At 39.9% G+C, this 24709-nt stretch overlaps 1 protein-coding gene across 1 annotated transcript; it reads right to left on the bottom strand.

The window, feature by feature from the left end:
• Nucleotides 1-7220: 7220 nt before the first annotated feature.
• Nucleotides 7221-22841, bottom strand: RWDD1 (RWD domain containing 1). Its single transcript, XM_083348997.1, has 7 exons — nucleotides 22569-22841; nucleotides 17261-17326; nucleotides 15711-15841; nucleotides 14962-15105; nucleotides 12392-12524; nucleotides 9677-9739; nucleotides 7221-7515 (listed from the first exon to the last, which is right to left on the bottom strand). The coding sequence occupies exons 1-7, from the start codon at nucleotides 22639-22641 to the stop codon at nucleotides 7403-7405; spliced, it is 723 nt and encodes a 240-aa protein (XP_083205123.1). The 5' UTR covers nucleotides 22642-22841; the 3' UTR covers nucleotides 7221-7402.
• Between the last annotated feature and the right edge of the window lie 1868 nt (nucleotides 22842-24709).

The raw sequence follows: 24709 nt of genomic DNA, 5'->3' as shown, positions 1-24709 counted from the left end.
TGCACAACTTCAAATGGCTGGAATCAGAGATGACCTTCCAAGAACTGTCTTTCTGTAACCTTGCAATGTTTAATTCTGCAGAGATCATAGAACAGAGCAACATCAAATTCTATGTCATTATTAAATATTGCACGGCATTTTCTTACTGATTTAGATTTCCATTACTGCCTGACAACAAAAAAATCCAAACCCGTTATAGCCACAACAGCCAGACCCATTTATTATACTTTCCGCCTCCCTGAAGATATATGTTGCTTATATATCATCTTAGCCCAACTCCTAAGGGAAAACTCACATTTTTAAAGCTTTTTTTCTTTTTTCTTTTTGAAGGCGAACAGACCCACACGGCCCTACAAATCTTGGCACTCTGTGGATAGGGTGGGGAAGCCACTGAAACAGAAAAGGCGTATCTCCTGGGTCTCATCCAATGATATTATTTCTTATTTAAACAAGTTCATATAACCACCTAACTCATATACATTGTCTATAGGCGGCTTATAACATTAAAATATCAGTGTAAAAACCCATAGCTCCTCTACCCACCCCAGCAACAGTGACCATACAGTTACACCATGATTGGCTCATCAGTTGGGAGTCCCCACTCATTGACAAAATCATGTCTTCAGGACCTTCTAGAAAGGTAACAAGGTGAGGCCAATCTTATCTCCAGGGAATATTATTCCAAAGGGAGGGAGTCACCACAGAGAAGGCCCTTTCCCTCAGTCCCACAAGGTGTACCTCCATAACAGATGGGATCTGTAACATACCTTGTCTTCACGCTCTGGTGGGTTAGGGCAGGCGGCCTTTCAAACATCCTGGTATCAAGCCATGTAGAGGTTTAAAGATGATAGCCGGCATTTTGAACTGCCTCCAGAAGCAGATCAGTAATCAATGCAGCTCCCAGAAGAGATGGTGTTGTTCAGTTGCTAGGTCATGTCTGACTCTTTGTGACCCATGGACCATAGCCATAGCTTCCTGGCATCCACTGTCTCCTTGAGTCTGCCCAAATTCATACCCATTACACTGATGACACTATCTAACCATCTCATTCCCTGCTGTCCCCTTCTCCTTTTGCCTTCAATCACAACAGATTTCAATTTGTGCGGAACTATGCAAGTCCTGCATTTTGAACTAATTGAATCTGCTGGATAAGATTCCAGAAGCCCCATGTACAATGTGTAAGAGTACTCCAAACTGGATACATCTATGGCATGGGGACTGTGAAGAGGGCATGTTGGTCCAGGAAAGGGTGCAACTGGCGTACAACTCATAATTGCAGACAGGCCCTCTGCCCATGACCACGACCTATTTCTTTTTTTTTAAATATTTTATTGATTTTTAACAATTACAATCTTTAGTGCTTAGTAAACAACGTGTTGTCTGGGTTCACATTTTTAACATTAACTTCTTCAATATAAATCTGTTCAATACTGCACAATCCAGTTTTTTTTCCCTGATCCTCCTTTCTTCCCAAATTGTTTACATTTTCCCAACACTATACAAATAACATTCTTGCTACTATTAATACATACAAAATTGAATATAAACATCCTCAGCATATTTTCTAGTTATACAAATAACAATAATATCAGTTTATAACCTCTTTTCTAACCAATTTATATTTCAAATGTATTTGCAATTAAAATCTCCTTATTAAATCAATATCCTGTTTTTCATGTTATTTAAGTTTAATTTCCCATCAACATTCAGAATATCTTTGTCAATTATGGTTTTCTCAAGATTAGTTACATTTAGGTAGCTAAGAGTTTCATTGAAAGATGCCATCCTCATATTTTTATATTTCCCTTATCAAAAAAGTGCTATTCTAATTATAAATCATATCTTTCTTATTATAAAAGTCTAATTAGATCTAAGGGTTATCCATTCTTTTAATCATATTCAAACAAATATTTAATCATATAATGTCCCCTCTGGTAGGTCAAATCTTCTATTTTTAAGTGTAACTCTAGCTTTCTTCCTTTGCCAAGTAGCTTTCCAGGCCAAGGCAATTAAATCGCCAAAGAATTTTTCCTCTATTTTTCTGAGAATTGCTTGGAATGAGGAAGACAATTTATCTAAGATATTTTTGAGGAGGAATTCCTCCCACTTCTCTTCTCCCTCAGCTTCTCATTTTTTGTCTCCCCATTTTTGACATTTCCCCTAACATCTCTATAGTCCATTTTTTAAAATCTTCTTTCTTGTCCTCAAGTGTATTTTGCAGACCTAGGGGGTAAAGTGTGTTTTCCATTTTCATTATTATAGCTGAGTCTTGCAAGGTTTTATTTGTCTATGACAGTTTGTATTTCCCTTCTTTTATATATTCTGTCTTTAAATCAATTTCCTCTGATTCATCTTCTGTATTCTGGGTTGCTTGTTCATACTGTTATTTGGGAACTTTCTAGTTGTAGATTTAAATTAGCGATTTGCTCATTTATGTTACCTAAATTGTTTTTAATCTCATCATAATTTCTTTTTGTTTCTTCTTCATGTGAAACAATTGTCTGGTGAATTAATTGTAGTATAGAATATATCTCCTTCTGAAAGTATTTATATTTTCTTGAAGCATCAGTCCTGCAGCTCCTTCATAAACCTGACTGGGGGCTACAAATGGAGGTGTTGGGTATATTTCGTGCCATTTTTAGCTGGGTATAAGGCCTCCATTTTGTTTTCCCCCTCCAGATATTCTGTCAAAACTTTTGTGATCTCCAAATACAAGTCTTATCTAATATCACCAATCTTAATGGCAATAGAACAAAGTTTCATGTAGTTTTTCTGGTCTTTATAATCCAATAGGTTCCAAGATATAAATCCAGCACTAAAAGCAATCTTTTATAATAGTCCTTCTGCTCCGGCATCCAAAAATTGTCAGTCGAACCAAGTTACAATCCACAATGTTCAAAGTGTTCAAAATATTCAACCACCCTAAAAACAATCCAAAGCTCTCTCCCAGCCTCACATAACCAAAAGTCAGATTTTTCTTTCTCTCCAAGTAGTTCTTAAGATTAAATGTAGATGCTCAGTAGGTATTTATAGTCCACGAAGCTCAGAGTGATAAGTATGCCAAAATATTTTGCTCTTTTGCCAGCTGTTCTCTATTAAGCTAGGAGTCACCGAGCAGCTAAGAAGCTAGGTTATTATCTGTTTCTCAGCTTCTTACCAGGTCAGCATCGGTCCTTGCAATTGTAGTGCTATACACTAGATGTCATTCTATATCCATTTTCTACTCTCAGAACAGAAGGTTGATTTCTTATATTTCACCCCAATATTTTTTTCAAAGAGAAAATCTTAATTATCTCAGTTCTCAAATTTATCAAAGCTGTAGTTTAATGTTTTTTTCCACTTCAGTATTATCTATTTCTGTCCCCCATAAAAATATGAAAATGCCACTTCCATTCCTCTGGTAGAGTGGGGCTACAGTCCCTTTCCTTTTCACATTTGGAGGTTTTTAGCTTCTTAGGAGCCTTTTCCAAGAAATTCAGTTGTAAAATAGTAAAGAAAGGATCAATATTCTTACCCAGTTCCAAGCACACTGTTTATGATTGCTAGTTAGTACTTTGTTTCTTTGGTTGTCAGTAGCTGGAGGCTGGCCACAGGGATGCAGCCAGTCTTTCCTCTGCCTGTTTGAAGAACTTTCCTCAGATTGAATGGAAAGACCACCATCTCTCCGTGATCAACGAGGCACCCTTCCTTCTTCATCACCTCTTTGGGGTGACTTTAGGCCCTTTTAGGGCCCCCAGCAGGGCAAAATCGGGTGTGGAAAGCAGAGCTCTGCCTTCCTATGTCTGTATCGCTACAACATCAAACCAGAAGTCACCACAACCTGCTTCCTGAGCAGGAGTTGCAAATCCAGAAGAATCCCCAGCTCACGCACTGAATCTGTCTGACGCAGTGCAACCCCATCAATGACCAATAATGGTAATTCTCCGAGAACCAAGGAGCCCGAAACCCATGTTAAAGGTAAATGTTAAAACTGGAAAGTGAAAAAATAAGATGAAGAGATGCAGAAGAAGAAAGAGACTGCCAGAACATGCTACTATTGTGCTTAGTGATAATTTCATGGTTTCAAAATTTTAGTACAAATATCTTGGGAACAAAGTTAATAGAGAAACAAAAGGTTAGGCAAATGGAATATGGTTGGATCCACAGAAAAATTCCATTGCTAAGAGCAATTACCTTGTAAAGGCTGAATCTGAAAAAAAAACTTCCAAAAAGACTGCAAACATAATCATCATGCTGCTGCTGAATTCCCTAAAAGTCATCTCCCCATTCAGACTGTTATGAGAAAAACAGCCCTGTTCAAAGTGGACACCAAATAACTTTTTATCTGGAGATAATCCATTAATAGAAAATGGACAGTTGTGCACTATAGGTAGGCCTCGTTTAGTGACTGCCTTGTCTAGTGACCGTCTTGTTTAGCGACTGACCTTGTCTAGTCCCAGTCTTTTCTAAAATGTTCTTTCTAAAAGAAATGTTCTTTTCTCACTGCTCCCTGTAAGAAATGCTACTTGGGAATTAAGAAATGCACCTTGATGGTCGCATTGAGTGAAATCTTTTTAAGGAGTAGCAACCCACCCACCCACCCCCACCGCCCCGGTGAGCTTGCTGGAAATAAAATAAAATAAAGCAGTGAGGAGGCTTCAGTTGTACTTGCTTGAAAAAAATGGCAAAGCACTTATTTATATTTTAATTCTGAGCTATATGGCTGATTACATTTTGGACTACTCCATTATTAGTTGGCCCAATAAATCTATTGCACTAAGACATGGGTATCACTCTCTCCTTCCACTCAGATTTAGACTGAGGGGCCGAAGATAAGCTTAACAATGTTCACTGGGAAAATGTAAACTTCAGAATGGAGCAAGAGAAAAGATTTCGCGGAACCCGTGCATGAAAAAGGAAATCTTAGCAGGGATTGCTTGCTCCTGTCATTACAATTGAAAGGGGAGACATAATTATGGCTACAGGTAGTTCTCAACTTACAACCACAATTGGGATGGAACTTCCATCGCTAAACGAAGTGGTTGTTAAATGAGTTACCTCTCCAATGTTACAACCGTTTCTGCTGCGGTTGCTAAGTGAACCTAGCTTCCCCATCGACTCTGCTCAAGAAAAGCCAGCTGGAAAGGTTGCAAATGACTTTTGGCAGTCACTTGAGGTGCCTCTCACCAAGACACTAAATGTAATTTGTGAAAGCCTCTTTTGTCACCCAGCCGAGTGCTCCCTCCTTCCGCTCAAAAAAATTTAAGGGTGCCAATGATTGATAGGCTTCTTACAGAATAAAGAGAAGAGTCATTGCTTGACTTTTGGGTTTTGAAGATCAGTTTCAATTTGACTAGAGAAAGATTGTAGCTTTTCAAATATAAGATTATTTTCATTTGATAACTTACTATCTTTTAAAGGAAATTAAGAGAACATTTTCTATATACTAGCTTATAGTAAGTTGTCTATTAGTGTTTTAAGATAGTTTATAGATTGGTGTTATTTCTTAAACTTAGAGTGAGGTTGTATTACTATCTCTGAAAGTCAGAGGTCACCTTTGTTATATTTGTTAAATGTATTTTTTCCCCTTTATTGTGTTTTGCCATTCCTTTTCTCTTTTAGGTTGGTTTCTACTTTAATATATGATGTTGAAACTTTGTAAAGATATTATAAAAATCCCAAAAAGTTATGGGTGTCCTGGTTTTGTTATTAAGGCTCTTTTATTTGTGAATGTCATCACATTATATAGAACTGGCATACTCCTGTCCTTAACTGATGCCGAAACAACACTGAACTTACAACAATCTGCTAACTTAGCCCAAATTTCTTGTTTCTCTCACCTGACATCTCCACCCTCCCCTCAAACATAGTGATAGTTTGAAGCCCCACCCTTTTTAGGTGTGTCATGGGGGGGGGAGCTTTGACTGCCAAATTGTTGGCACCATATTGATCTTTTTACTTCCCATGTGGGTACCCTGAGCATAATTATATCACAGTAGATTGCTTATTGTGATACACTTAAGAAGCTAATCTAAAAAAAGATGTATGGATATTCTGAGAAGGAGCAATTCTGAAACTACATCAGTAACACTTGTTTTTCTAACCCATATTTTAATTTCCTATCAACACATATTGCTCATAAATTTGAAAAAAGAACAGAAAGACAAAACTGGGACGTGGCAATTCTAAGAATGCTTCCCATGAATTACATTTTAGCAAGTGAGACAGGAGACCCCAAAACATTTTTTCAGTGACAATGGATTAATCTATTGTAGATACAGGTTTTTAGAGGTTTTACCCATCAGCCACACAAAACATCCAAAATTAATTTTTATATAGCACACCGACAGCTGATTTTTTGAATCTCTGATTGTAAAGACAGAGATGAACTTTAAAGTTTCAATTATAGGGCGTAATAGAATTTTCTTACTGAAACATTGGGAAGATGAAATATAATCTGAACCATTTCCAAAGAAGCTACTTCCAGCTTCTGGAAGTTTATTGTTCACTTTTTTTACATTTTTTACAATAAACCTGGCAGGTTTGAGGGATATGCTTCAGGAGAAAACTGAGCTTATTGGCATCAACACAGACTTCTTGTTAAACTTTAAGATTATAGCACCAGACAAAAACTATCATTCTTTCGGGAAGGTGTAAGTCTCATCCTTCTTCTAAAATAAGCATCCTATCATAATTTTGTAATCTTCAAGGTGCTGTCAAGAACGATATGTTCCAAACAAAGAAGAAAGACAATTTCCCTTCAGAACTCTCCTCCTACAATGAATTACGGTGATTTATAATTGAAGAAGAAAAAAGCATCACCTTCAAAACTATTGTAATCCAAGCCCTTAGTAAAGGTAAAGGTTCCCACGCACATCTCCATTTCAAAGTTGAAGAGCCAGCGCTTGTCCGAGGATGTCTCCGTGATGGCCGACATGACTAGACGTCAAAGGTGCACAGGACGGCTGTTACCTTCCCACCGTAGTGATCCCTATTTTTCTACTTGCATTTTTACGTGCTTTCAAGCTGCTAGGTTGGCAGAAGCTGGGATGAGTAACAGGCGCTCACTCTGTTACGTGGCACTCGGGATTCGACCCACCAAACTGCCGACCATCTGATCGACAAGCTCACCGTCCTAACCCACTGAGCCACCGCATCCCTTAAGCCCTTAGTACAACAATGCAATTAATTTGAGAAGAGAATTTTCTGTTTTTTCCCGAATACACAAAGAGACACAAATCTCAAATGTTAAAAGTCTGTTTATTACCTGGGCTGAAAGCCACCAGAAAAGAAGTCACTTGGTCTTAAAATACGTCCACCCTCTTCTTTGAAGAAAAAGATATCCAAATCACATGTGCATCTTTCTGGGTACAAGTATCCAACCAAACCTACGATCAGAGTAGCTAGTGGAGGGATTTCAGATTTAGTCACTATCTAGATGAACAGGGTTGTAGTCCGGATCGTCCTCATCATCCTCCAATTCCAAATCATCCATTTCCTGGAACAATGATTCATCTACTTCCACATTGTTTCCACCTGGGAGAGAGGGGGAAAAAGGAAAATAAAGATAACAGAGAGAAAAGAGTTGAATTCCAAACTGGGTGCTTGTAATGACCACTTAGCAGTCTGACCCAGCACGCAAAGAAGACAGAAACCAGACAGTGGACGGTCTGTATCTACACAATCAATTCAAGCAAATGGGATTGAGCTTAAATTGTGTTCTTTTATGTGACATGTAATAAATTCTGAAGGAATACTGTACAGGACCCATGTAGCATGGCTCATGAGGTTAAAGAGATATCTCGATACTTGCCATTTTATCATTTTGAATAAGTAACATAAAAATTAAGGTTATTACTTTTTTTTCCAAAAAGGAGTACAATTTTCTGCAAGCCAAAAGTAGTTAAACTGTCTTCTTCAGATTGCTTTTTCAACTGCTTATGTTATGGATCCTCTGAGAAGTCTCCTGCAGTTAAACAAGCATCTTGGGAAAAGGAGTGGATATGTCGCCAGTCTATAGTTTGAGTCTGAGTTAATCACACAGGATCAATGATATACATCTCTGGACAAGGAAGAAAAACATAACTGTGGAGCAATAGTGACACCTTCTGTCTTCCATAATTCTGTCCTTGATAATCATCAAGCTTGACGTTTATTTTGGAGGAAAAATACATACAATTAGGCATGTAAGCGATGTAGGCATGTAAGCCAAAGCTTTTTCTGTGTGTATGCTTTCGAGTCAGTTTTGACTTCCTGCAGCTGCTTGGACTAGTCCCTGCAGTTTTCTTGGCCATTTGTTATTTGCAAAACATTTTTTTTAAGAAAAAGTGCATGTGATATCAGCAAAATGGAATCCTATAAGGGACCATAAATATTTCAAGCATTAAAACTGGTGTTTTTCAGATCTATCCTCAGTTTAAGCCACATCCAAAGTTATTTGATTTCAGCTGGCATTTAGCATTTTATATCCACATAAGCAGAGATGCTTGCTCAGTTAGCTTTTTCCTTTCTGCTAGAGGCTCATCACCATATTAAGAGGGCAGATACAGATGGAAGAATATATATATATATATATATATATATATATATATATATATATATATATATATATATATATATATGTGTGTGTGTGTGTGTGTGTGTGTGTGTGTGTGTGTGTGTGTGTGTGTGTATGTATGTATATGTATATGTATATGTATATGCATTTCAGTCTCCCTTAATTCTTTGTTAGTAATTTATTTATTTATTTATTTTATTTTATTACATTTATATACCGCCCTTTCCCGGAGGACTCAGGGCGGTTTACAGGGAATTAAAAACCAAAAATACAAAAGTTAAAAACCAAGTTTAAAAAAGATTAAATTTATCCCTGTACAAGTAAAACCCCAATTAAAATAAATTAATCCTCAGCCTGGGCCAGAGAGCTCGAAGAGCCAGGTCTTCAGGACCCGGCAGAATGAACAGAGGTCGGGGGCAGTCCTCAGCTCCACTGGCAGCTGGTTCCACAGGGCAGGCACCCCCACTGAGAAGGCCCTATCCCTGGGTGTTACCCGCCGGCAATCTCTTACCGGTGGCACCCTGAGAAGACCCTCCCTGTGGGAGCACACTGGACGAAGGGAACTTGATGCCGGGAGCAGGTGTTCCCTCAGATACCCCGGACCCAAGCCATGTAGGGCTTTATAGGTGATGACCAGCACCTTGAATTTCACCCGGAGGGCAACCGGAAGCCAATGCAGCTCGCGGAGTAGAGGTGTTACATGGGAGTATCGGGAGACCCCCATCACAACTCGCGCGGCCGCATTCTGCACCAGTTGAAGCCTCCGAGTGGTCCTCAAGGGCAGCCCCATGTAGAGATTTACACACACACACACACACACACACACACACACATATATAATCCCATTTATATCCCGCCCTTCTCCGAAGACTCAGGGCGGCTTACAATGTAAGGCACAAATCAATATGCTTAGCAATTTTGTTTAAAGGGATATCTCCCAGATTTCACATTACCACTGAACCAAAAGTAACTGCTTATTTCCAAAAGCATATCAGTAGCTTTTTTGAAGGCAAAATTTAGCCAATTGATATGAAAATACCAGTACATTTAATGGTAAATGCCAGTACATTTAGTAGTAAATAGCTTTTACCATTAAAATCATATTCTATAGCAATTAAAGTAGAAATAATAGAAGGTTACCATCTTCTAAGAACTGAATATCAGACGTATCAAGGTTATGATCTGTCTCAAACAGCTGCTTTCCTATTAAGAAATAAAAGAATTAGGTTGATTTGGAGAATGGTATAATGAACATATTTATACTTTATATTACAACTCTGAAGATAATCTTATGATGGAGTAGAAGAATGAAAATGCAACTCAAATACCAAGAACTGCAGTACTTTTTGACTTTGAAGTCTGAAGAGTGATGACTAGATAATTTCCACTGTCAGATAATATGGCGAGCTATGATTAAATTGAATTATCTTTAAACAAACACAACACATTACACCTAAGGCCTCACCCTTAGTTACAATCTGGACCTGGTCTAGATTTGTTCATGCAAATAACAACCATAGTGTGCACAAGCCTTCTCCACTCCCTTATCCCTAATATAGTCATGGCCGAAATTGTTGGCACCCCAGAAATTCTTCCAGAAAATCAAGTATTTCTCACAGAAAAGTATTGCAGGAACACATGTTTTGCTATACACAGGTTTATTCCCTTTGTATGTATTGGAACACAACAAAAAAGGGAGGAAAAAAAGCAAATTGGACATAATGTCAAACAAAACTGCAAAAATGGGGCGGACAAAATTATTGGCACCCTTAACTTAATATTTGGTTGCACACCCTTTGGAAAAAATAACTGAAATCAGTCGCTTCCTATAACCATCAATAAGCTTCTTACACCTCTAACCAGGAATTTTGGACCACTCTTCCTTTGCAAACTGCTCCAGGTCTCTCTTATTGGAAGGGCACCTTTTCCCAACAGCAATTTTAAGATCTCTGCACAGGTGTTCAATGGGATTCAGATCTGGACTCATTGCTGGCCACTTCAGAACTCTCCAGCGCTTTCTTGCCATCCATTTCTGGGTGCTTTTTGACGTATGTTTGGGGTCATTGTCCTGCTGGAAGACCCAAGATCTCAGATGCAAACCCAGCTTTCTGGCACTGGGCTCTACAGTGCAACCCAAAATCCTTTGGTAATCCTCAGATTTCATGATGCCTTGCACACATTCAAGGCACCCAGTGCCAGAGGCAGCAAAACAACCCCAAAACATCATTGAACCTCCACCATATTTCACTGTAGGTACTGTGTTCTTTTCTTTGTAGGCCTCATTTCGTTTTCGGTAAACAGTAGAATGATGTGCTTTACCAAAAAGCTCTATCTTGGTCTCATCTGTCCACAAGACGTTTTCCCAGAAGGATTTTGGCTTACTCAAGTATATTTTGGCAAACTGTAATCTTGCTTTTTATGTCTCTGTGTCAGCAGTGGGGTCCTCCTGGGTCTCCTGCCATAACGTTTCATTTCATTTAAATGTCGACGGATAATTTGCGCTGACACTGATGCTCCCTGAGCCTGCAGGACAGCTTGCATTCCTTTGGAACTTGTTTGGGGCTGCTTATTCACCATCCGGACTATCCTGCATTGCAACCTTTCATCAATTTTTCTCTTCTGTCCACGACCAGGGAGATTCGCTACAGTGCCATGCGTCGCAAACTTCTTGATAATGTTGCGCACTGTGGACAAAGGCAAATCTAGATCTCTGGAGATGGACTTGTAACCTTGAGATTGTTGATATTTGTCCACATTTTTGATTCTCAAGTCCTCAGACAGTTCTCTTCTCCTCTTTCTGTTGTCCATGCTTAGCGTGGCACACACAGACACACAATGCAAAGACTAAGTGAACTTCTCTCCTTTTTATCTGCTTTCAGGTGTGATTTTTATATTGCCCACACCTGTTACTTGCCCCAGGTAAGTTTAAAGGAGCATCACATCCTTGAAACAATCTTGTTTACCCACAATTTTGAAAGGGTGCCAATAATTTTGTCCGCCCCATTTTTGCAGTTTTGTTTGACATTATGTCCAATTTGCTTTTTTTCCTCCCTTTTTTTGTTGTGTTCCAATACACACAAAGGGAATAAACCTGTGTATAGCAAAACATGTGTTCCTGCAATACTTTTCTGTGAGAAATACTTGATTTTCTGGAAAAATTTCTGGGGTGCCAACAATTTTGGCCATGACTGTATGTCTTCCTGCATACTATATTAGAGAAAATTAGGTTTTCTTTCTGTGTTTAATACAATTGTAATCTAAGACAAAAATCCTATAGAAGAGAAGGCCCCTTCTGAATTTGATAACCTTTATCTCTTACAGAACTAGGGTATGTGATATTAGCAACTTGAACAACTCAAGGATGCAGTTCCGTCCTTGTAATTCAGCTACTTTGAAACTCATAGAATTTGGTACTCAACACATTTTGACATGGAAATTTTGCCCAGTACTTGTTTGATACTCAACACACAAGAACGTATGTAGATCAGCTGCCTTGTGACTCACTACTTTATTCCTTACAGGAAAAAATTGATTGGTACCCATTGTTTCTGATAACTCATTGTGCTCCCAGAATCAATTAATGATGAGTACTGAGGTATCATTGTATTTCTTAGCAACTCCAGTAAAAATATCTATTCAAACATTTATCAATGTCAGTTGTTTAACTTCTGTATTCCTGTGGATAATGTGGACTGCTTTCTTGAACACTGTTATTTTTCACCACCCAGTGTTGCATGACTAACCAATTTGAAACAGCTTGTGTGGATTTAATATATCAAATGAAAAAATAAAATCCACCAGGGACAATCTAACACCAGGCACATGTCTTATATAAGACAGACTATGATATCCCACCTGTTAATTTATTTTTGCCACACTGTTCTTCTTCTTTCATCTTTTTTCTTTTGATTTCTAAAAGCTCCAAATCAAATGTTGCCTTCCAGCGTAGAAAGTTTTCAATAGTGACAGGGGTGCCATGAAAACATTGCTACACAAATGGAGAAAAATAAGATAATGTTACAAAAAAATGTAACAAAGGATAATAGCAGCCTAATAATGTCACCGGCTTTCCAGGTTTGATACACCAAACCTATTCTCACATAATCAAGTAGGCAACAGAGGCAACTATAATCCCAGTCAGAACTGTTGTGAAACAGTTCTGTTGACAGTACTGATAACAATTACTTTGAGATTCTTTAATGGGAAGTGGAAAGTGGCACACAAAGATTTAAAGCAATTACCGTTGTTGTCATCATCATATCATCATCCTGGCTATATACTTCAAAATAAAATAAATAAATAGCACAACAAAGGAGCAAACAAACGCAACCAAGGAAAATCCAAGGCCAAAAGTAACTGTAGTCCTCTTCCTAAAAATAGGACGTTACAGGTAGTCCTTGACTTACAACTGGTCACTTAGCCACAGTCCGAAGTTACAATGGACCCCCCCAAAATGGTATTTAGAATTAGAATTAGAATTCTTTATTGGCCAAGTTTGATGGGACACACAAGGAGTCTGTCACCAGCGCATAAAGTGTACATACAAGCAACAGTGATAAATCATGATCGTAATCATCATAAAAATACTTTCATCATAAATCATAAGACACCACACTCGGCAATGGCCATAGGATTCTAAATAAGCAATCAACATAAATCATACTAGGATACTAAAAAACAATATAAATCGCAAGATACAAGTAACAAAGTTGTAGTCTTAAAAAGATGAGGAATAGGTAATAGGAAGGATGAGAAGGATAATAGTAATACAGCCCTACTAAATTGTTTGACAATGTTGTGGGAATTAGTTATTTAGCAGAGTGAGGCATTGTGTCTAGTTGTTTTGTTGTGCAATGCCAAACTCAAATTCAAAGTTCCAACACCTACACACACACACACACCACATCCTATAGTCATGTGATCACATTTGGGGCATTTGGCAACTGGTCTGCATTTATGTCTGTTTGCAGTGATCATATAACAGCAATTTACAATGGGATTTTTTTTACTAGAAACTGATGTTTATTTTCAATTTCTGGCAAAAAAAACAATGGGTTTACTTAACTAGTTGGTGTTTGTTTAGCAACTGGGAATTTGCTTAATAACCCTGGTTATTTTCAACAATCAACACAACTTCCAACCATAATTCCAGGCTCAATAACAGTCCTAAATTGAGAATTACCTGTATGTAATTACATTATTCTATGTAAATGTATTCTTAGTCATTAGATACACTTACACACATATTATGGTTCCGTAGATAGTTTATCTAACTAACCTGATCCAAGATTTCACATGCAGACTATGGGATTATATTGGGTCCTATTTGTCACACTATATTAATAAGCCAATTTAAAAGAGATGAGAAAGCCAAGAGACTGTCATTCAGCAACCATAAATCAACAGAATAAATTTTTCCTATCCTCTGCTAAGGGTAAACTAATTGATTGAATAGGGCTATTTTCCTTTCATTTATGTATGGGCGGGCATGTGCACCTTTGAATCTGTTTTGACTCATGGGGATTGTTTAGACCAATTCTTGCAGGGGGGGGGGTTGGCAAAGTTTTCTGCGAGTGGTTTTCCATTGGCTTCCTCTTAGGGCTGAGAGAAAGTGACTGGCTAAGGTCACCCAGATGGTTTCATGCCTAAGGCAGGACTAGAACCTATGATCTCCGGGATTGTAGCTTGCTGCCTTTAACCACTACACTTTAGCAAATACTAAATTTATCCAGATGGCAAGAATCCTAAAAGTGGACCAACCTAATCACAGGATTCTTGGCGAGGCTGAAAGAACATCCCAACTTTTCTCTCACCACCATCATGTTACCCAGCTTGAGTTCAGATAATTTAGTTTATCTACTTCAACAACATTTGTAGCCATACTGAATCCCTTCATGTTTCCCACCTTTCTGCAAAGAATACAAGACCGTGTGTGTGCGCGGGCATGCGTGTATTCACTTAGTATACACACATGTACTTACACACACACACATGTACACATACATGTATACAAATATATATTTCTATTAAACAGAATATTGGTCCATAAAAAGAAAATACAAGTGAGCTTTAAGCTTCTGGATTCTTAGTATTGCAACAACAAAACACAATCCATAGGTTTGTATTATATAATGTTACATGACTTTGGATGAGAAGCCTGCCATCCATCATCTATCTGTCTGTGTGCTGTCTGTCTGTTTCTATCTATCTATCTATCTATCTATCTATCTATCTATCTATCTATCTATCTATCTATCCATCCATCCATCCATCCATCCATCCATCCATCCACCAATATCACCATTTTGTTCTCCAGTGATCCTTGTATCAGACTGGAAACACTGTAAAAAATCAGGGTATAGATTCAAATACTGCAAATGCTACTTTTTCTTTCTTACAACAATGTGCTGATGAATTTTTATCACCTTTTCTGCCTCCTCTGCCTCTTTTTCCTTCTGTTTCTTTTCAGCTTCTATTCTTGTTTTCATTAGATCTACTATTTCATTCAGTTTTTCTTGCACAGCTGACACCAGCGTGAAGATCATTACCATACCTAGATTCTCTTCTGCCTGAAATAAAAAACGAAAATAGCTTTACTTGCAAAGAACTTAGTTGGAGTTAAAATCATAATTTCTGTTACAAAAAAATGTGTGGTAGGAATGGCTTTAAAACACAATTCAAAGTAGGTAGAAACATATAATAAACCTTGTCACCAACAAAACTTTTCAGTTTTCATTGATATGCTGCTCATGGCAGCAAGTGATTTTGCAAGTGATTTTGGAATTTTAAAAAATGTGTTGGGTTGCCACTAAGATTTTTTTCAACCCTACAATGCATTTCAAAGTTTGTGAACATCGAAATTTGATAATTATTATGAAATGACATAAACACTTGTATCTTCTATAAGATGTTCTAACTTCACTCCCATCTAATACCCGTTTTATAAAATACCCAGTTTTATAAAATAAATTATGAAGTACTTATATTCATTTGTATCATCTGCAATATCTATGAACCTTTAACTTGGAAAATCTAATCATGACAGTTTTGACATAATCTTGTTTATCTTCCAGTTTTCAAGTCACATGTATTTTTACTCACTGAATAAAAGTTGAACTGCCTCTAAAGAACTACTGGAACCAAGAAAAAACAATTTGCTCTGAATAATCCTTACCTGCTCCTGCAGTAGTTTTAATAAGTCTGCAATGTCATTATTCTCAAGATTCTCATGTGCAAGCAATTCACACAATGGAACTTCATCTGGATACTTTTCTGAATAGGTGAATTTGAGGGTTGTCTGAACAGCTGTAGTGCAACAGAAAAAAAGCAACTGAAATGTCCAACTGAAATTACTAATATTGGCCATTTAGTTAGTAATATTATCATTGCTTGTGGGAAGATCAGAAGACAAACAATCCATTCCACTCAAAACACTGTTGGGATTCCTGCTGGCAGACAGCAGATGAGAATAAGTAGCAGTTTCTACTTTCTTTTTTTAAATCATCTTTCATGGTTTTAAAAATTACTTTATTGAACTTTTAATATTCGTAGAGATGTGGATAAGCAGAAGAGTAAGAGATTCTCAATCTACTCCCAACTCTGATTGTCTCTACTAGAAGAGTTTTGTATTGGAGGACATTTTTCTCTCCATGCTAGAAGGACAAGATCTAACATATCCTTTGGTCTCCAAGTATATGAGTAAGCTTCAATTTATAAAAAACTCACTTGTATTGAAACAAGTGATTTGTTTTCTACTTGTAAGTATGCATTTGAACTTTATAATCCAGGCTTTGAAAATATTATGAAATTATCTTCACTATATTCATAGAATAGAATTCTGTATTAATCAAGTGTGACTGAACACACAAGAAATTTGTTTCCGGCGCATAAGCTCTCAGTGTACAAACAACAGAGTGGTAGGTCATAGATCAGAGATCATAGTTACAATCATTAATCATAAGATACAACAAGTGATAAATCATAAATACCAATAGGAGAAGGTATTAGGAAAGATGAGAAGGATAATATCAATACAGCCTACTACATGGGTAAATATCTTTAGGCCTAAGACAGAGCTGTGGGAATTAGGTGTTCAGCAGAGTGATGGCATGGGGGAAAAAACTGTCTTTGTGTCTAATTGTTTTGGCATGCAATGCCCTGTAACAGCGTCCTGAGGGGAGGAGTTGAAACAATTTGTGTCCAGGATGTGACATCTGTAGATATTTTCTCAGCCTTCTTTCTGATTCGTGCAGTGTACAAATCCTCAGTGGAAGGCAGGCTGGTTGCAATTGTTTTTTCTGCAATTGATCCATTGCATTGAAGTCTCTAACTGTCCTGTTTGGTTGCTGTGCCAAACCAAATATCCAGGTAATATTTCTCATGTCTTGTACCACGAATCCCAGGTTTTTTGATCAATTGACTCAAGTATGAAGGTAACATGGAACTCAGTCAAACCATCATTTTCATTTTATTGGAAAGCCTCACTGAAACACCTTCAGGACAACAACTTGCCCAAAGCAATCCAGCAGTTTATTTCCAAATAAAGATTTCAACTTGAATTTTCTGCAGTAAAATCCAATATTTTCCCCAATAGAAGCATCATAGATTTCCAAGCCTTTCACTGTTTCATACTGAAATAATCTGCTCTTGCTTTCAATTATTTGTACAAAATTATTCTCTCTGAGATTTCCCCCCCATATAAACACTGAGAGGCATTCATCTTACTTTCATCATTTTCTCCTGCTTCAGATGTCACAGTGATAGTGAAACTTGTAGGGTTTTCTGATAACACTGTTGAAGAAAAGAACAGATAAGAAAAACTATTTTTCATATGGTTTTTTTTAAAAGAATACCGTTGCAAATTGGCATGTAAATTTCTTTAGTTCTAAACTGCTGAAATTCTGTTCTTCACTTTAAACAAACAGATATGTAAATCTGACTTTATTTATATGCTTCTTTTTTTAAAACAGAGTTTATGCTTTCAATCAGAGCGGCCTGAAGTCAAATCCATACAGCCTGTGTACCCTCTGAGGAATAAAGAGCTAGACCACATGCTTTACAGGCAAAAACCACTGAGCTATTACCTGAACACACAGCATTTACTGAATGAATTATGAATGAATGAACCTTTATTGTCAAAGTACAACCATGTATACATTGAGATTGGCTGAGCCTCCCTTCGTGCCCCCACCACCACAACTCACAGTGACAACAAACCCACCATCTTATTACACCACGTGAGCTAATTGCACACAACACATCAGCCTCACAAGTCAATCATACATAAAGTTATTTCCCGTTCAAGAGCCTGACAGCCCATTGATAGAAGCTGTTCTTTAGCCTGTTGGTATGGCTAGCTATACTCTTATATCTCCTACCAGATGGTAGGAGAGTAAAGAGGTACCAACCAGGGTGTGAGTCGTCCATGAAAATTTTCCTCACTCTTCCAAGGCAGCGAGCCCTGGCGATGTCATCCAGTGGTGTCAGGGACAGCCCATGATGTTTTGTGCTGTGCTCACCACCCTCTGTAATATCTTCCTATCCGCAGCTGTCAGGCCAGCATACCAAACCGCAATACAGTGTGAGAGGATGCTCTCTATAGTAGACCGGTAAAAGAAGGTCATTAGCAGTTTCTACCCTGTTCTTCCACAAGACCCTGTGGAAGTGGAGTCTCTGTTAGGCATTTCTGGCCACCTGAGTTGTATTGACTTTCCAGGTAAGATCTTCACAGAGGTAGACTCCCAGAAATTTAAAGGAGGAAACTCTCTCCACAGAGCTTCCCCTGATGTAAAGTGGGGCAGGTTCCTCTCTTTTCCTCCAGAAGTCTAGCACCATCTCCTTCGTCTTGCTGATGTTCAGGTGCAAGTTGTTCTCTAAACACCATAGGGATAGTTTTTGTACCTCCCCCTGTACGCTGTTTCATCTCCACCTGTAATAAGACCCACTACAGTGATATCATCTGCAAACTTAATGATCGCAGTGGGTGGGTCGGACGATACACAATCATATGTGTACAGTGAGTACAGGTAGGGCCTAAGCACACAATTCTGTGGCGAGCCCTTGTAAAGCTTCAGGGGGGTGGATGAAACAGACCCGACCCTCACTGTTTGTAGCCAGTCCCTCAGAAAGTCTTTAATCCAATCACAGATGGAGGGGGGGGGAATTCAAGTCAGTCAACTTTTCAATAAGGATGTTTGGCAGAATGGTGTTGAAAGCCAAGCTATAATCAATGAAAAGCATCCTGACATAGCTTCCAGGTTTCTCCAGATGGCTTGCTACAGAATGTAGAGCAGTAGCTATGGCATCGTCTGTCGACCTATTCCCCCTGTAGGCAAACTGATGTTTGTCAAAATCCGGTGGGAGGCATGTCCTAAATTGTTGGAGAACCAGTCTTTTGAAGCATTTCATCACTACAGATGTTAATGCAATAGGTCTGTAGACATTCAGGCACCCAACTGCTGTTTTCTTCGGGACTGGGACAATGATAGCTGCTTTCAAGCAGGATGGTACACAGGGCAATTGCAAGGAGATGTTAAAAATCCTTGTCAGGACCCCTGCTAATTGATCGGCACAATTCTTAACCACTATCCCCAGCAACCCATTAAGAGTCTGAGAAATCCACATTGGATTATGAAGATCCTGACTCCCTTTGGATGTGAGTGGATATGCATAGTTTGATGCCACTGGATCAGTAAGCCAGATAAATATGGACACTAGATTCATTTTCCACAGTCTGAATGCTGAAGCCAGATTTTGTTGCTTGGTGTCATCATTACACTATGATACCACCACAACACTCCTTTTAATTAGTTCAGTCAAGGTATAAAGCAGAAAGCTATTGGAACACAGAGCATGAAATACATGAATTTATTATATCTTGGGCACCGAAGGAAGTAGAAGCTATGATTGCAGGATTGTTCTTTAGTCATGTTTGAAAACTCCCGGAGGAAGGTGAGATCTCAAAAGATTGGAGGAGAGCAAATATTATTCCAAATTTAAGTGGATGAGAAGGATACAAAAAAGTATGGACCTGCCAGCTTCACATCTATACTGTCAAGAGATTATTGAACAATGTATTTATAAATATCAGGTAGGCATTCTACAGCCAACAAGAACAACCTGGGGTTTATGGCAAAGAGTTCATGCCACACTAGCCTTATTTCCTTCTTTGACATAGTTACTAACCTTACAGAAAAGGTAAATCTAATACAGGTAGTCCTCGACTTAACCGATGACAATTGGGACCAGAATTTCCACTGCTCAGCAAGGTGATGGTTAAGTGAGTGGCACCTGATTTCACAACCTTTTTTTTGCCACAATTGTTAAGCAAATCACTGCAGCTGTTGAGCAAAACATATTGACCCAAAGGTGCTTTTCTCAAGAGACAACTGGACTTTCTTATTTTTTCTCTGAAGACGTTTCGCTTCTCATCCAAGAAGCTTCTTCAGCTCTGACTGGATGGTGGGCAATGGAAGGATTTATATTCCTTGAAGACAGCTGGTCATTTGCATTCTTTTAGACAGTTATTGAGACTACTTGGAAGTTTATCTGTGTCCTTAAGGTCACCTGAGTGGTGCGAATGGGTGTGGAGCCTTCTTGGAACTGCTGAAAGGACTGTGCTGTAGTCTGGAGATAGATGGTGCATATCCCTCTTTTTTGACCCCTCTTTCAAACCAGCGGTGCTCTCTGTCCAAAATGAGGTTTGAAAGAGGGGTCAAAGAGGCCATCTATGTCAAAAAACTAAACAGCCCCCTATCAAGACAGGGGAATGGATACGACACCATCTATCTCCAGTCTGCAACACAGTCCTTTCAGCAGTTTCAAGAAGGCTCCACACTCATTTGCACCACTCAGATGACCTTGAGGGCAAAGATGAACTTCCAAGTGGCCTCAACGACTCTCTAGAAGAATGCAAATGACCAGCTGTCTGCAAGGAATATAAATTCTTCCATTCCCCACCATCCAGTGAGAGCTGAAGAAGCTTCTTGGATGAGAAGCAAAACATCTTCAGAGAAAAACAGTTGCCTCCTGAAAAAGCACCTTTGGGACAACCATCATCTGGATGACTGAGAATTTCCATAGACATTTAGCGAAACATATCTAGCTTCCCCCATTGACTATGCTTGTTGGAAGCTCCCTGGAAAAGTTGCAAATGGCAAAATTACATGTCCCCGGGATATTGCAACTGTTGTAAATATATACCAGGTGCCAAGCAATCAAATTTTGATCATGTGTCCATGGGGATGCTGGGATGGCTGTAAATGCAAGAGAGCAGGTTGCAAGTCATTGTTTTTCAGTGCTGCTGTGACTTTGAATAGTTGCTGAACAAATGGCTGTAAGCCGAGAACTACTTGTAGTCATAATACACCTGGACCTAAGCAAAACCTCTGCCGAAGTCTCCCATAACAATCTCCAAATAAAATGAGAAAATATGAGCTAGATAATACTGTTGGATGGAATCAGAACTGGTTGAATGACAGACAACATTCAGCACTAATGGTTCCATTTTAGCTTAGAGGGAAGTGTCAAATGGAGTGCCATAGGACTGTCTCCTGGGTCTTGTGCTGTTCATCATTTTTATCAGGGAACTGAATAAAGGAGCTAAAGAGGCACTTTTATCAATTTTGCAGATGACACTGAGCTGGGAAAGGTAGCTTATACTTTAGAGGAGAAAAAGATGTTTAAAAGTCTAGACAGGCAATGGGCTGAAATGAACAGGATAAAAATTAACAAGATAAAATGTACAGTTCTATGTGGGGATAGGAAATAATATATGATACAAGCCTAGGATGGGGGGTGGGCAGCTGATTTGGCAGTATCCCAGGTGAAAAGAATGTGGATGTTCTTGCCAACTGCAAGCTCAACACAAGCCAGCAGGGTGATGATGATGCTAAAATGGCAAATGCCATCTTGGGATTCACTAACAAGGGCAGAGTCCAAATAATACGACATTATTGTTCTGCTCTACTTTACCCTGGTCAAAACAAATTTAAAGAGTTGTGTCCAGTCCTGGGTACCAGGGTTCAAAATGTGACAAACTGGAGTAACATCACAGAAGGCCATTAAAATGGTGAAGGCTCCAGGAGTGAAAGGACGTGTGTATGTTTAGCCAGATGACTGAGTCGAAGTGCAATAGCAACCTTACGCACACTACTGCTTTTCCTTTGGGAATTCAAGGTGGTGTACCGAGTCCCCACAACACCATCCTTGTGAGTTAGGCTCGGCTGAGAAAAAAAAAGAGACTGGTCTAAAATCACCCAATGAGTTTCTGTGAGTGAACAGACCTGAATAGTGCCTTAACCACTACACTACCGTGACTCGGGTAGAAAACGCTACCCGATCATTACGTTTTACAAGGAGGTGTTTTAAAGCGCTTTGGGTTACGACTTTACCGTCAACTTTATTCTAAGCTTGCTTTTAGCATTCCAGAGGATGGTTATATCACAAATGTTTTAATAAAAGAGCTATTACATTCAGAGAGTGCAGCCTATCGAGTTTGAATGAATGACGGCATCGGGACCTAAGCAGGAATGACTTTTTAAGGAGGCCACTTCCGAGGGCATGAGTTGTACCGCCCGCTGTTCAAGCACCCCCTAAGCCAAAGTCACCGGAGAGCTTAAGCCTTTTCTTGCACCCTCCCCACCCCACCCCCACTAAATTGCCGAAGAAAGAAATGAGATTAGACAAAACCATCCCTTAGTACAGTACCAAAGGAGAATCAGAGCCCGGCTCTCGTATCTCTTTCGGAAAGCTGGAAACCCAAAGCGAAGTTCAAAGAGCTGGATTCTTTATATCCAATTTTCTGGATTCTCACGAACCAGTGAACACCCGCTCGAGCTTCTCCCAACACACGAGGTGGCAACGCGACCGGTGCTGGGATCGAGTTCTGGAAGGGCCAGTCCCGAAAGAAAAACTCTTGAACGGGAAGAACGGGGCAAAAGAATCCTCACCCCATGCTGGAAACTTGCCGCTGCCCCCGTCGCCCTGCGAACCCACGCGCCGCCCAGCGCCCAGTTCCAACTCGCTGCCCTACCTGTGTAGGAGTCCGGATAGATGGCCTCCAAGGCCTCCAACTCATTGCGCTGTTCTTCCCCGTAGTCGGTCATGGTCTCCCGCAGCCGGCCATGGAACGCGCCGACCCGCAATTGCCTCCGCCAGCAGAGGGAGCCCGCGGAGGAAGACGCTGCAGCAGCCGCGAGCTGGAGGGGAGGGCGGGGGGCTGGAAAAGAGGGAGAGAGAGAGAGAGAGAGAGAGAAAATAGCCAGGCCAACTCTACGCACGCGCAATGCCCCGCCCGCCCTACCGCCGCAACTCCTCGGCCTGGGAGGCGATCCGTTGCTCTTCTGTCGATTGATCAGGGCTGCCTTCCCGGGGACGCAACTGATTTGCTCATTCCGCTGGAGAAAGCTGGCTTTTGCCGCCGGGAGCTTTGGAGCCGCGGCCGTGGGATTGCGATGGCTGCCTGACCGCTCTTCCCGGTGTTGTTTCGAAATCGTTATTATCTCTACATGGTTTTGATCGTATAGCCCAGGGGTAGGCAACCTCGGCTCTTTTACGACTCATGGACTTCAACTCCCAGAATTCCTGAGCCAGCTTGGCTGGCTCAGGAATTCTGGGAGTTGAAGTCCATGAGTCGTAAAAGAGCCGAGGTTGCCTACCCCCTGGTATAGCCATAGAAAGGTCTTGCAACCCTAAGGCGAAGGGCAATTTGAAGCTGCTCCATGCTGAAGCTTGCTTAAGTTGAGGACACTTTGGGTCTATGGAGATTCTCAGTCATCTAAGTCATGGGTGTCAGAAAGGTGCTTTTTCAGGAGGCAACTGGACTTTCTTGTTTTTTTTCTTTGAAGACGTTTCGTTTCTCATCCCAGAAGCTTCTTCAGTTCTGATTGGGTGGCGGGGAAATGGAAGGATTTATATTCCTTGCAGACAGTTGGTCATTTGCATTCTTTAGAGAGTCGTTGGGGCCATTTGGAGGTTTACCTGTGTCCTCAGGGTCACCTGAGTAGGTTGTGGAACCTTTTTGTCTGCAGGATGTTTTCTGCCCTGTGTCCTTTCACTGTTGTAAGCAGGTGCCGGCTGTTGGGAATGAGTCTGTGTTGTCTGCATCTCAAACTGCGCATGCTTCCTCCCTCTCATTGTACCAGTGTTTTCCGTTATGCAGCTCAGTTTGGAACCTCTTCTAACTTTGTGCTGCCCTCAGCTCCCCTTTTAACCCCCAGAAGATGATCTCTGGCATGCACACAAGAATGTCTATGGAGATTCTCAGTCATCATGGTATATTCAGTACAGTGCAGTGACACATGTGCAGATCTGTACACTGGGGAAACAAAACAACCACTTCATAAATGCAAGGCACAACGTAGGAGAACAAACCCATCAGGACAAGATTCAGCAGTCCATCTGGATTTAAAAGACAAAGGCCATTCTTTTGAAGACAGCAAAGTCCACATTTTGGACAGAGAGGACTGCTGGTTTAAAAAAGGGGTCAGAAACCATCAAAATTGAACAGCGCTCTCAACAGATGGGGAGGGATACAACATCATCTATTTCCAGTCTACAACCCAGACCTTGCAGCAGTTCCAAGAAGGTTCCACACCCATTTACTCAGGTGACCTGAGGACACAGATAAACCTCTAAGTGGCCTCAGCATCTGTCTAAAACAGGGTCTTCAAACTTGGCCCTTTTATGACTTGTGGACTTCAATTCCCAGAATTCCTCAGCTAGGCACACTGGCTGAGGAATTCTGGGAGTTGAAGTCCACAAGTCATAAAAGGGCCAAGTTTAAAGACCCCTGGTCTAAAAGAATTCAAATGACCCATTGTCTGCAAGGAATATAAATCCTTCCATTCCCCACCATCCAGTCAGAGCTGAAGAAGCTTCTTGGATGAGAAGCAAAACATCTTCAAAGAAAAACAAAGCTCAGTTGCCTCTTGAAAAAAAAATCCTAAATTGCCAGGCTCTTTGGCTTGAGGATAAGTTCTGAATAGCCAAATAGGTAGAATACAGAGAAATGGTATAAATCATTTATATGTAGACAACACCCACTCTCAGAACTATAACCAGATGATCAGAGATTAAAATCCAGGAAAAGCTTTAAGTGGACGGAAGGCTTCAAAGAATTTGAAACCAGAATGGACCTATAGAAAGCAAGAAAGAACCAACTCTGGATGGAAC

Source organism: Vipera ursinii, assembly GCF_947247035.1.
Source record: "Vipera ursinii genome assembly, chromosome: 1".
In the NCBI taxonomy this organism is placed as follows: Eukaryota; Metazoa; Chordata; class Lepidosauria; order Squamata; family Viperidae; genus Vipera; species Vipera ursinii.
This window is presented reverse-complemented; position numbering and strand designations above follow the sequence as displayed.

Coding starts and splice junctions, on each gene's coding strand:
- RWDD1 (XM_083348997.1), bottom strand. CDS start 22,641: ATGACCGACTACGGGGAAGAACAGCGCAATGAGTTGGAGGCCTTGGAG. Junction 17,327..22,568: donor CTATCCGGACTCCTACACAG/GTAGGGCAGCGA, acceptor TTTCTTCAACAG/TGTTATCAGAAAACCCTACA. Junction 9,740..12,391: donor TGGCAAAAATAAATTAACAG/GTGGGATATCAT, acceptor ATTTCTTAATAG/GAAAGCAGCTGTTTGAGACA.